This window comes from Sprattus sprattus (genome assembly GCF_963457725.1).
Source record: "Sprattus sprattus genome assembly, chromosome: 10".
Taxonomy (NCBI): Eukaryota; Metazoa; Chordata; class Actinopteri; order Clupeiformes; family Clupeidae; genus Sprattus; species Sprattus sprattus.
Genome location: NC_137908.1, coordinates 21,817,796 through 21,831,975, shown reverse-complemented (window position 1 = coordinate 21,831,975; position 14,180 = coordinate 21,817,796). Strand labels below are relative to the sequence as shown.

General features: G+C 41.3%; 2 protein-coding genes across 6 annotated transcripts in view; both read left to right on the top strand.

Annotated features, from left to right (window-relative positions):
- The window catches only part of slmapa (sarcolemma associated protein a), a 55,984-nt gene extending 51,268 nt beyond the window's left edge, over positions 1-4,716 (top strand). For 3 of the 5 annotated variants that reach the window (XM_080846174.1, XM_080846173.1, XM_080846171.1), the window contains 2 exons: positions 313-447; positions 2,911-4,716. In XM_080846174.1, the coding sequence (XP_080702300.1) occupies positions 313-447; positions 2,911-3,003 (228 nt within the window). In that variant the 3' untranslated portion in view covers positions 3,004-4,716. Of the gene's footprint in view, positions 1-312; positions 448-2,050; positions 2,139-2,910 lie in introns of all 5 variants that reach the window. The other 2 variants (XM_080846175.1, XM_080846172.1) reach the window with 1 other exon arrangement.
- Positions 4,717-7,159: 2,443 nt separating this feature from the next.
- The window catches only part of flnba (filamin B a), a 60,119-nt gene continuing 53,098 nt past the window's right edge, over positions 7,160-14,180 (top strand). The window contains exon 1 of the mRNA XM_080846017.1: positions 7,160-7,508. Coding sequence (XP_080702143.1) covers positions 7,220-7,508 — 289 coding nt within the window. The 5' untranslated portion in view covers positions 7,160-7,219. The remainder of the gene's footprint in view (positions 7,509-14,180) is intronic.

The following is a 14,180-nucleotide window of genomic DNA, read 5'->3' as shown; positions in this document are numbered from 1 at the left end:
GTCTAAAGCTAGTGAGTTAACCAGACCATACTAATAGCTAAAGCACTGATGATGCAATCGTGCTAGCTTGCGAACTCCACCAATGTCAACAAAAATCCTGCCCCTTATAGTCCTTATGTTCAGCATAGAGTGCAATTTAGCTGTGTTAATGTTGCTATAATTAATTAATTAAAAATAAAAGTGTTATTTTGACAACCATAGTTCTAACATTAGCTGTAAGTGCCTTTCTGGAGCCTCTTTTTGAACTTACTCCGGCCTTCATGGATGCCCCTCTCTCTCTCTCTCTCTCTCTCTCTCCTCCTCCACCTGCAGTATGAGGAGACTCAGACGCAGCTGTCAGATCTGAGGCAGCGCTACGAGAGGACCGAACAGGAGAAGTCCTGCATCAACGCCGAGCTGGAGCAGTGTAAGGTCAACCTCAAGCTGCTGCAGGAGAAGGGAAAGAATGTGAGTCCTCCTCGTCTCTCTCTCTCTTTGTATCTCTTTGCCTTACTCAATGAATCTCTCTCTCACACACACAAACACACACACACACACACACAGATAATGCAGCCAGGGCTGCCATTGCTTTCAGCTTTTTCTCCATACTCATTTGGGGTGAGTGTGTTTATATATATATATATATATATATATATATACACACACACACACACACACACACACACACACACACACAGGGATTTAGCTCTGACATTTGAATCTACAACTGGCCTGGTTGCTTCCTCAACTCCAGTGTGTGAGGCTTTGATCTGCCTCTTGTTTGGTCTAAGGTAAGGAGAGACTCTTAAGATAAGTGTATGTGTTTGGCTGAGTGTGTCTTATTTATTTGCCAAAGAGGTAATTCAATCATCTTTTATAAGCAGCACTTTTGCTAACGGATCATGTCCTCTTGTTTGACACGACAATTTCAAAGGATAGTCGAGGAAGGAATTTATTTTTTAACCAGGGTGAAGCATTGCAGTCCTCTTAGAACCCGACTTGAAACTGCTGCCCTCAACAAATGCAAATACTCGATCCACAGTGAGATTATGCAAGTAAAAAAAAAACCTATTTCAGCAGTCTGATGACACTTTGGCAAGCAAAGCTGATCAAAAATAGGCCTAATTAAGTTTCGCTGTCTTGCTTTAATGTTCTTCCCCCAGTCAGCACAGTGTCAATGCCTTCTCCTTTACACACACTGACTTCAGCTCGATCAGTCCACACTGACATTTCATCACACACCTTCACATTCAGACGGTCCCAAATGTACCCCTTCAGGGTTGCACCTGTGGATGAGGTTGTACCACAGCTTCAGTCTTAGGCTTTTTTCAACAGAGCATTGGGAAAAAGTTGACCCAAACAATCACATGATCCACTCTGGATAGGTGGCACTTTATGACTTTCTGATCAGTCAGGAGCCAGGGCTATTCCTTGGTGCCTCAGTTTAATTTTTTTTATTGAGTTTGATTTGTTTGATCTAGATGTTTTTATTTTTGTTTGTTTTGCGCATTTTTGATAACCCCTTACGTTCCAATTAAATTTTTCTTACAGCTGATACACAAACATGTTTTTCTCACATTGTTTCCCACTCAAATATCTTTAAAAATGTTCACTCTAGACAGAAGGGTGTTTTGGTGTACTGTTGCACAGCCTGGTGGTTGCACGTCAGACTTTCTCAGGGGCATAGGGGAAACAACCTGATACAGACGGGCTGGTTGAAATGGATGGATTCAATAACCTGAATGTTGTGATAAATTCTCATATTAACACCACTCCACTGTCTGTGTCATGTCTGTGTTGTTGTGGGTGGGATGTCTCCTTGTTGTTGTGGGTGGTTTCTAGCTCAGGTATTCAACTGTGTACTTGCTGGGTGGGTATATGCTTTTAGCTTGTATATATTTGATAGGAGCTGTTGTTATTTTTGTATGACCAAAAAAATCCATCCCCCCTCCTTACTTTTTATTTGCAGAGCCCTCCCTTAGCCGTCCTTCCCCAGCCCTTCCACCAGATCAGGTCTTTGTGTTGCGTAGTGTAAAAGTTGATTTTCTGTAATGTCCCCTTCCTCCTTTAGCCATCCATATCGCAGCCCGCCCAAGCCATTTTCATCGGCCTTATCCTGGCTTTGCTGTACTGGTGCTACGGCCAGTTGTGGTAGAAAGGTACACGGCGCTCGTGTCGAGTCTCTTGTCTGTGTGTCTGGTGTTGTCTTCTTCCGTGTGCATCATGCTGTCTTCACCATCTGTGCATGGCCATCTGTAACAAGCACACCTCACCCTTCTGCACACCCTACACCTCTTTACCCATCAGCTTCGTCCTTAAAATCATCCATCTTTGGAGCTTTGCTTCACAATGGAAAAAAGCCTACGTTTTTCTCCATGTAGTTTGCCATCTTAATCATTCACTGACCAAGTAACACCTGTTCTGTCTAGCTTGGATCATTAATTTGTCATTTTTTTTTTTTTTTTGCTTTTAGGGAATTTGGCTTCCCCCCCTTCCTTTTGATCATCATTTTGCTCTTCCATTTTCTTTTGACTAAAATTAAACAAAGTGCTTCTGCCTTCCCTGCATTAAGGCAGTGCATTGAGTTTGATTTTGCATCATCATCATCAACTATTATCTGTGAGGCTACTGGTCTTCCATTGGAATTGCTCTTGACCTCTCTCTCTCTCTCAAGTGTGTTCATCTTAACTCAGTTTCTGCTGTCTCTCTCTCGCGCACACACACACACACACACACACACTCACTCTCTCTCTCTCTCTGTCTCTCTCTCTGTCTTGCACACACTGTCTCTGTCTCTCTTTCTCCTTCCCTACGCCTCTCTCTACCTCTGCAGCCGCACTTTATTTAGTCCAGTGCAAGTTGTGTGATGACGTCTCTCTCTGTCTCGTGTGTGTGTGTGTGTGTCTGTCGCCGTGTGTCTACCTGTTGCAGAACGGCTGGATGCCATGGATACCAGTGGTTGCTGTGATGGTTGCCGTGACAGCGGCAGTTCTTTACCCCAGCCTGTCAAAGAGCACCTCCTGAGAGCGAGGCACATGTGCACTCTCGAAGTTTACCCTTCCTCCAAGATACACACTTACACACACCACAACATCCTACGTGGTCCTCACCTTCCACACGGACACTTCAGTCTCACAACGACAAATGCATCCCCTCCTTGGGCCCATTCTGTTTTGAGGATCTCCAAGGACCCTTAGTGCAACTGTATAAAATGTAACTGTAAATATATATAGAATAAGAGGGAATAAAAGTTGTTACTTCTACTGTAGAGAAAAGCTATATCTGCTGTTTTCTTTCATCCTGATTGTTTTTTTTGTCATAGGTGAGAATGTTGACTTCACAATGGCCTAAAATAGGCTTTTTCTCTTGGTGGGTACCAAACTATTGGCAAGTTCTAGTTTCCTTTCTTTTTCATTTTCTTTTTCTTTTGTTTCTGTGGTTTGCCATGTTGGATTTTGATCTGGTATTCCAAATAGATGTAAAAGCCAAATCTGAATCTAAACATCTAGGCACAAAGGGTGAAGTGCCTAATGTATCTATTTCAGAGCTAGACGTGTGTATCTGTGGATGTGTGTGTGTGTGTGTGTGTGTGTGTGTGTGTGTGTGTGTGTTCCGCACTTAATTTAACACCTGCTAGTTGTCATCCAAGTGCCACAGACTTGTGCAGCATCAATGAGTGTGACGATGAGTGTGACGAGACAGGAGGAGGAAGCAATGTTCGAAACACACAACATGAGTCCCCCTGTGCTCGTAATGTCTGTTGAATTCAAATGTTTGTAGCACAAAAATGTGAGTGTACTCTAGCATTGTTTATTTGTGTTGTGTGAGCAAAATAATGTTCCTGTCAGACACTACAAAAATGTAGGTAATTTGAAATTAAAATGTTCCTTGATATGTTGTTGAAATGTGGTCTGTTTTTCGTTGGAACAATGTCTGTCTATGGGGGCTACAATTAGCTGGTTAACTGGTGGCTAAACCATGTTCAAGAGGCTGTTGAACAAGTAGCGGTCAGTGTTGGTCACACACCCCGTGTATCTAAAGGTCCATACACAGACTCCGTCTGTAGCACATTTTACACCTAACTCTGGGATTAGCTTTGCCTTAACATTGATTGAGTTCTCTTTTTTTTGTCCAGAGATGGGATCTGGGCTTGAATGTTTTGATGCTGAAAGAAACGAAGAACTTCTATCAAAGCACAGAGATGTTTTAGTGTTGAATTTTGGGTATGAATCGGACACATTGATTGTGAAAGGGTTGATTGATAGGTGTGTGTGTGTGGCTGGTTGTATGTTATGGAACCCAGTAATGTGTGTGTGTGAGGGGAGGGGGTAGTTCACATCTGCAAAGACTTCTCTCTGGAGCATCCAAAACCCAAGTATCCGTCCTATAAGGGCATATCCATGAGCTCGCTATCATTTTAGGAACATGTTTTACGCTCTCATATAAAACCCTGTTCCCTACAATGAGAATGATCTATGTTCTCTAGAAAAAAAATCAATTTTTCTGTTAAGCTAACCTCATAATCATGATTCTATGATCTGCTGATTCTACATACTTCTGCTTTAACACCCACCTCACCTCCTTTTGCTTTTGAAGACATTGATGCCTCTTAAAAAAAAAAAAAACTCACCTCCAGACCCCATATCCTGATGATTTTCCAGATGGTATAGAAAGAGGTATTAAGCTATAGAAAGTCTTCATTGGTAAATTGTTTGTAAATATGTATGTATGAATGTGTGTGTGTGTAAATATATACACAACAATAAAAGTTAAAAATCTATAACAACCCATTCAATAATGTCCTCCTGAAGTTAATTGAAGGTATCCACCATCTTCTGATAAACCTCAAAGTTGTCACATTTCACAGCATAACACAATTATCTGAATATTAACCTGGGGATTTTAATAGACAATCTTTCTAGATTTCTATAGATTTTCTTTAGATTATGTTTACAATGATGGTTCATGTTGGGTCAACAATTCCATATTGAAGGATAAGTATGAATGTTGCTACTTACAATATAAGAAGTCATTATTTTGGTACATTATTTACATACATTTCGTGGAAGAAAGGGTCGTCAAACTAGTAGATGACACATTTCGGATGGGTGCATCTTGTAATGTAAAACTAGAAGTGCCATTGCTTAGAATGTCTGAAAAGGAAATGACTGCATGTAGTTGGACCCTCTACCCAGAAACCAGTCAACCAGATGTTTATGCAAGCTGTTGAATTGGGTTGACTTAAAGCTGTAGAGATTGAACTACCTTTTGAGTTGGTCCGTGGAGGGCTCCAGGATGTGCATGTGAATCCTCACTAAGTACAGATGATCAGGATTCAATAAATAAAACTAATATGTTGGTCACCGATAAAACATTAACTTATTTTAACATGACATTTGCTTAGTTGTGTACATTGAAAACAATTTCACAAAGTTTTTAAATGTCTCAAATAAAAATTGTGAAAGCATCTCACTTTTGTCTTCACCAATATAAACCTGACACTGAATTTGTTGTTTAAAGCCAAGAAGTACAACTCCTCATTATCTTGTGACCTTCATATGAAAGACCTAAGTGATGACCCTTAAGATGAGTTCAACCATGGCCACAGGGGGGCAGTGACAGTGGGCAGCAGCAGAGTTTTCTTCGTCTAAAGAGGTTGTTGTTACTTGTGAAAAATTGCACTAGTTGTAGCCTTACATATACAAGTGTGAATCATCTCTTAAGGGTGTTTTTTCCTACGTCAGCTACAGACTGATCTTTTCATCACAGCCCTGTCAGAACGCTGCTGAGCCACAGCCGTCCCAATCAGACATTTTTCTCATCAGCCGGTGTCTGTCTTTTAGCGTTCAAGATAAGGTAGTGACATCACAGTAGCTTGAAAAAGGCTGATGTCGTGAGTACATGATAGCGTCAGCAGGATGACACCAGTGAGGGGGCGGTAGGACTAGGGCTGACAGCTGTTATCCAGGGCCCTGAGGACATCAATTTAGGGTGAGTCAGCTTCAGGATGCGTCTGGGTCTGTGCCCACAGAGAGCTGTTTTAGGGGAGCTCAGAAGTTGAGACTAGACAATGAGGTGGGGCAGGATGAGCAAGTCATACGGTCCTGCTGAGGACAGAGTGAGACAATGTCACCCTAGTGTTGAGAAGTTACATAGTGGCTTGGCTGCCAGACTGTTTGATTAAAGCATCCGTTCATTGTTCATTGTGCAAACTGCAGAGGGCTCACAGAAAAGTGAGCTGATTGTCAAAGTACAGGGGAAACCCAAATCCTCTGTGTGGGCTGTAGAATAGGAAACCCTGAATTAAGTCAACTTGCATACACATACAGTGGTTAATACTTAACTTAGATATTATTCAGTATTCAAGTTCTTACCAACCCTCTGTATCCAGTAAGGTTCTCCCATCTTGTTAGCTCTGAGAGCTTGATAAAAAATGCTGTGAGGCAAATAGCTGTCTCTTGCTGAAGGTGTGGTGTCCTCTTGCGTGTGCTGTTTGGAAGCATGAGGCAATGCTGATCCACCCAAGTGAATCATGCCAATCATGTCATTGCTCCACTGTGCTGTAAACGCAGAGAAACATGAAGAGATGTGTGTTTATTCAGTGAAACAAAACATTTGTCTGTATAGGTGGAAACAGTTGATGTAAAATCAGGAAGTAAAGGAATGGCTAATCAAGGTGTGGTCCACCGTTGAACCACAAGGACGTTGTTGTTTCATCTGAATTTCCTGGATATTTTGACAGTGATTGATATTTGTCCTGGCTATCTATGCTAGTTGAATTATCATGTGGGATTTTACAGACTTGGTAGATATGTTTGTGGTATGATGTTCTGCACGACTGCTGAAAATAATGTCATGGAGTGATAATACAAGAGGTGTTATTCATCGATTGTAATATTAGCTGTCAAATAATATAATAATGTAGGCTTTCATAGAAATATAGTAAAAACCACCGTATATACTCCTCGAGTATAATTTCTATCACATAATACGTTATCCACCTACAAAGACATTTCTAAATGTATGAGTTCGTCCAATCGACTGGCCATAGTAAAAGTGTTAGGTAGAGGCGTCATCCAACTTTTCCTTTCAATGGAACTTTGAGCATGCGCAGTGTTTTCGAGCAAGCAAATATTTCAGGCTGTAGGTTTCTAGACAGCTCAAACACCCCTCGGTAAAGGCAGCGTGCGCTACATCCAGCCTAACAGAAGAATTAAAAAAGAAACGCAAAAGCAAAAGTATGCCGGCTACTGAGAAAGATTTGGCTGAGGACGCCCCATGGAAAAAGATCCAGCAGAACACCTTCACTCGCTGGTGCAATGAGCACCTGAAGTGTGTTAACAAGCGGATAGCAGACCTGCAAATCGACCTGAGCGACGGCTTGAGGCTTATTGCCCTGCTAGAAGTCCTGAGCCAGAAGACGATGAGAAAATACCACCAGAGACCAACCTTCAGGCAGATGAAGCTCGAAAACGTGTCCGTCGCACTTGAATTTTTGGACCGTGAAAATATTCGCCTGGTTTCAATCGGTAAGTACAGTATTTATATTTGTAATTGTTATTTTTAACGTTAGCTCCAAACCGATATAGTTAAGTGTACCTACTTATAACGACCTCCAAAGTTTGATGGTAAGGCTGTTTAAGTAGGCTAAAGGTGAAGGAGGTAGCACCTGTTACAATAGGCTGCTAATGTTACCTGCACAACTTAAGTTTCTTAAGGAATTGGCCCAGCATTGGCCCATTTTAGCCAGGCAGGTATAACCCAATTCATACACCACATGCTCTGTAGCCCTTCGCTTTAATGGGAATACAGTTACCTCGGTCCTGTATAACTAAGGAAATGGAACAGTTAAGGGCATACCTGTCTCAAGCTTTCTCCTGTCTTTTTGGGATTCGATTGAAGTCTGTAGAGTTTCACCAACAATGAACGTGTTTACTGACACTGTTTGCTTAACATATCTTGATGCTGTTACATAAATATGTCGATAAGTGCAGTCGTTAAACACTGTTTTCTAATCTGCCATATGTTGTAAGAGTGTCCTGGTTTTCCCACGTGAAAATAATTGACTACATGCTATCTTCACTCTATGGAGAAATGTCCATTACTCATGTGTCAGTAGGTTGCGCGAAGAGATCTCTGGGTGTGAGGATTATTATTATTATTTTTTTTTTTAAATAATGAGACAATGATTGGTGGATTTTTCTGCTCTGCTAATTGTTTTAAAAAAGAAAAGTCAACCATCAAAGGGGAAATGTTGGACAACCATTAGTAGCCTACATTGGCTTCCACTAGTAGTTCTTGTTTCTTTCTTCACCCCTTTAACAGTTTTTCATCCTCTAGTGTAGTTTATGGTGAATTGGGCCGCACCTGGAAACGACACACACACACACACACACACACACACACACACACACACACACACACACAGTGGCTGTTTAATGCTGCTCACCCGATTCAGCAAACAATGATTGGTCTGAAATAACTGCAAGGTGGAGCAGGTGCTTATCTCACTTTGGTAGAACAAGGACCAGTCAAATAATCATGCCGTGTTGACTTGTTAATTCTACAAAGGGGAAAACATGGGCAAGCATCACCTAGGCAACATGCTTGTGATCTGCAGCCTTGAATGACTGTCTTAGTGCAGTAGCCAGATTGTATGTGCTGGTTTTCTGTCTGTGTCGCTTATAACTCAAAACCAGTTAGTTATTTGAAAGACCTGGCTAGTCATAAAAACCTGTACAATGAATTAAATTGGACCATTTACATGTGTTATTGCAGTACTCCTGCCTGAAAAAGACATGTGTAAGCATGACTTAGTTTTTGTGATTTATCTCTTGTTGTCAGTGCTCTTCACTGTGAATACCAGTCATTCAGAAAAGTAATTGTCTTGCCAGCTGTTTTTTTCTCTCCATCTAAACACAAACTAAGTCTGAAAAATCATCACAGCTAGAATGTAAAAGATGTTAAATTCTCATCAAAATGTGTGCAATGAAATAACCTTATGTGAAATTCTGTTCTAAATTATTAAATAAAGCGGAAAAAAACACACTTTGATCTAGGAGTCACCTCAGTTCAAAGAAGTGCTGAAAGATTAGACTGGAGTTTAAAAGGGGCAGTTCTAAATTTGATATTAAAGATATTCGGAGCACACAAACTTAATTCCAAACTAAACAAATGAGTTGAGTAACATCTGAATTAAGATTTAATGTCTAAAATGCAGCTGGAATTCCAAGGGTGATATTATTGACTGGGCTCTTGTATGACCCGAACAACCATGTCACAACTGGCTATTCACATTCATCCCTCTGGAGTAACTGGTGAATAGCCCCTGTTTACTCAGGAAGAGGATGGAAGGGTTCAGTGGGTGAGAGTTTACACACACATCCTGAATGATACCACCTTCCTGTCTACTGCCTGGCCTTATACTGTTTTTACTGCTCCCTGTGTGAAAAATATATGAATATGAATGCCTGGCAAAGGTGGTGATCAATAAGGCTTTCCACTTGGCCATTATGGTACATCCAAGTAACCAAAGCCGAGTAAAGCTTGCTCGTTGCCATGTCGATTGACTCTGTTTGTAATAATAGTGTTATCATGAATGTTAACATTATAATGTATTTTTTATAATGTGTCATAATAATAACTCCGGAATATACGGATAAGAAATTGGTTTGGTCTTATAGCCGGGTGGCCCTCGTGATGTTGGTTTTGAGTCTCCTTGGCTAAAGCTGAGTCAGACTTGCAGCCATGATTTTTAACTGATGTTGGTGGGCTGGATTTTCCAAAGTTGGACTGAGAAATGAGTGCACTGGAAGAAGTGAACTCTGTGCCACCAAGAGTATGAATGAACTAGACACAGGCAATTTGTGTGCACTCTTCTCCCAGCCTGGCTCTGTTACTATTTAGAGGGTCTTGAGAAGAAGTCGAGTCCAGTATGAGGTGTGATGTGAGGTAATAGTGGATAATATGGGGTGGTAATTGATGATAGTGTGACATCACTGACCTCAGCTCCATTTTTTGAGTTGTCAGATGGTTTGGGTACAGTTAAGGCTCCAAGCTGAAAGGCCTGGATTGTGTTGAAATAAATGGTCTTGTACACATTTTTGAGGACTTTCACAACCATACTTGTATGGTAATTTCATCCATACTAGAATGTTATTGAAATAAAGTTGAAATGTAATGCCTTGGTTTGAACCTTTTGAACTCCATTCTAAAAGTTCTTGTTTATATTCAGAACAGCGATCATGAGCAATCCTGTTTATAGGAATTTGATATTCTACTCACAATTACCCTTTAATATGACTATGAATGAATTTAGTTTTATCTTCAAAAATGCCATCTCTGTGCAAGACAGATAGCTGAATAAACAGTGTAGTGCAACAATATGTCTAATTCAATGTCATCTTCAAACACTATTAACAATTTCAAAACTGAATACAGGGATGAATAACAAAATGTGTAAGTAGTTAATTGAACTTCTAATGAGATAATGGTTGTAGACCAAGCTGTGTTGTGAATGACTAATACCAAGCTAACTTCACTGTGGTCGTCAATCCATCACACACCTGACCCCATACGAGAAGGACATTAAGAAGTGGCAGTGGTTGAGGCAGACTGTGCCTAACCTTGTTTACCACCATCAGATGGCCAGAAAAAGTCTAAATAAGTTGCAGTTTAACATCAAAGCTTATTTTCTGAAAATATACGCGCAATGTATGAGGTAAATAAGAAAAAAAGCTGCAACGCTAATGCACATAAGAACTCTCCAGCTCATTCGAGATCAAATTGAATTGAACTCAGAATTGGCAAGGGTCAAATTTAGATTCTTTTTTAATATAGTCCCCAACAGAAAGGATACGTAGCAGTTTACGTACCTGTGGCTAGTCAGCATATTGGCTACTCTGATCATTGGTCATATGCTGTTTGCAGCTCAAGAGACTTCATATTTTTAGTGCTCATACTGCACACCATGAAACCATATTTGAAAATATGTTGGTGCCCACTTTTCTACTTTCTGGTTTGAAATTGCTAGCCTATTGAAATGTGTGGGAGGGCTAATATGTCACCAACCAGGTCAGTTATAGGCTCCTTCCACGGCTTATTGTTGTGCTTTGCTGCAACACTGACTCAGAGACATTTGGGGGAAACAATTCCTTGTCTGAGAATGAACCATACCATTGTGTACCATGAAGGGCAATGTGTAACTGATTTCACGCTTCAGTGAACAAGCTACATGTAACCACACTGCTGAGAGTGCTCACTGCTCAAACACTGCTTAAACATCAAGTACTTGCAGGTGTCTGAATATACATGATGCAACATATTTTATCCGTGATGAATGTTAAATATCTCAATGTTTGCCAGTACTTTTGAATTCCAAAGGACAATAACACTGTTGAAATCATGAACTCTGGTGTTTCACAAGGTGATACTTTTCCAGGTGCCCAGAGATAAGAAGGAACTTCATTCTCTTAAATATTTTCATTTCCCATGCAGTGTGATATGTTTGGCTCCATGTAAAGGCCTTCAGCTAATCGGTCAAACTGCTCCAGAGGCTTTCATCACTCCAGACACTCACTGTGACATCCTCAACCAGAACAGAGTGGGATTGTGGGTTGTGGCAGTTGGCGTAGATATGCGAGATGTTGTGCCTCCTTGTCAAGTAAACACAGACAGTCAGAGATGAGGAGACCCCAGGCCTGGCAGAAGGGAGACAGAGCAGGATGGCCACCCATGCCTTATGACCTCACCTTCTGTGATTTTCCACATTCAGCTGCCCCACCAAAGGCACTTTAATTGTCCTCAGGGGCTGTTTCTCCTGTACTTGCTTTTCTCTCTTTGTGAGGGTTTCCTGTCTGGGTTGGATTCCACTGAATCACATAGATCAGCTTAATGTTTAACTGGGCCTGACCCCATTGCTGCTCCCTGGCCAGCTTTACAACGCCTTGTGGTAGAGACTCAGTGGACGTGTTGGGTGTGTTACTTGGGCCATCTACACTACCATGGAAATCAGCGTTGTAGAATTGTTTGGAGGGCTTTACCTTTTTTTATGTGTCATTTGTAGTTTGAAATAAAAAATGGCTTTCTGAATTTTTATATTATATGTGTGCATTGATGTGCACAAATAATTTGCAGACACAGAAGAAAGAAGATAAAATCCTGATCTAAATCTGAAACAGGTTCTTGAACAGCCATATTTAACTTCCTTGATGTTCAGTGCTATTGGGCAGGACTTGGAACAAGAAAGGCACAAGTTTGAATATATCTATCCCTCGAGACTGTGAACAGCTATAACAAGGTACATTGGGGGGGGGGGGGGGGGGCGTTTACCAGTTACTCATTGCCACCTTAAAGTCTACTTCATATCTTCCTTACATTAGCTGCATCAGGATGCCATGATTGTCCTTCATCTTTCATACCCTGGGAGTGTGAAGGGGCTTCAGTGTCACATTCCAGTGCTACTGTTGTTTTAATCACCAGTGTCATTTCTTTCTGACAGTTAAGTAGTGCCACTACATGTATCAATCTATTTAGAGAACACAGTCCTGATGACCACTCTGAAATACATTTATAGCATATACAGCTACAGGATTAAACTGGCAGACTTTCTATGGATATCTTGGCCTGTCTATAGTGGAGCAACATGCTCTATTTTCAAGAAGGGCCTTTCTCTTTCTTGGCTGTAACTACTCCCCTGGGGATTCAACCGAGAAGCCAGAGGCCCCATTCATGTGCGGGAATCATACAACTCTGGCATTCTCATTAAGACAAGCCCTGTAAAGAACCATCAACCCCCCCCCCACACAAACACACACACACACACACACACACACAGGTGCTTACACACATGTATTTATGTCACTCTTTTCAATTCAATTTATGCTGTGTTGTTGATTATTCATTCTTGAGGCCCACCTCTTGGTTCAATGTCATCATGCTTCATGTTTGTTTAAGATTTATTCACCATAAGTCACCACTCTGTTGCTCTCCCCTCACTCTCCCCTGTTAAGCCGCTCACAGTGAATACAGCTGCTTCAATTGATCCTGAAAGGAGGGGATATTGCACTGATGATCTTTTTGGATGCTCATCAGCTGTCTAGTTTACGAGTAGTGAGAAGTCAGTCCTGTCCCACGATAGGAAGGGCTTGTCGTGTACTAGCATGCCACAACACACTTAGCTGTTTTTCAGTGAGAACCTAGATCATAACCAGTTTTACTATATGTCATACCACTTGGTATTATATTTTGCTACTCTTGCAGAGGGTTGCATCTCAGCAGTTAAACAAACGTATCTTTGTCTTGGCAGCTGAAACTCTTTCTTGCCTTCCAGCGATTTCTATCGCGGTTTCAGTATCAGTAGACAGACCTTTGGTTGACGCACTGTCTTTCCGAAACTCTTACAGAAGCCAGTGTATCTGCATAAGGATGTGTTTTGCATTCCTTTATGCCCATTGGAGAGAATTTGAGGTGCCCTTTACCTGTTCAGTGAGGAGTGAGGAGGGTTGTAGTCTCGGAGCATTTTATCCACCTCCCTTTCCCAACTAAACATTTCTACGTTGCCATAGCGTTGCCTCCCAAAACAATAATATTCACGGTCACGCTAGGTTTCAGATTGTAAGGAATGTTTGAGCCAGAAAGGGAACGTGTGCCTAGGAAAGCCCTTCACTTTAATGTCTTCCTCCTGAATTACAGACCTGTGTTTGACCTCACCTCCCGCCTCTTCCATCATAACTGTTCATCTGACTGACACTTCTCTTTTCCCATCTCTTAACCTTTTCCATTACCTAAGTGCTGACCATATTCTGTTGGTTGGATTTGGCAAAAAAATATTTTTCCTCTGAAAAAGGGCGGCTGGTGTGTTAGTATGTCAACCAAGCTGTGAAAGAGGATTTTGAGCGCTGCAGTGAATTTACGTACCTGAGTTGGCACAGGTGCCCACACTCCTGCTCCAGTACCGGCAGACATTAAGGATGAGTAACCAGTCTCATCATCTATTGTGGCGTACAGTTGTGAGCCTTTTGGTGACCTGAATTTGAGATGAATTTAAGATGTTTAGTGCATGCTGTAGTTTTAGCGACTCTCAGCGGTTAATGTTGGCTATATTTTTGGACTGTAACAGTGGGTTGCTAACTACAAAAGTTAATGTTTGACTGTCCTGTCATACTTTCTGTACAAAGGCTCCTTTTGGAACGCACAATGAG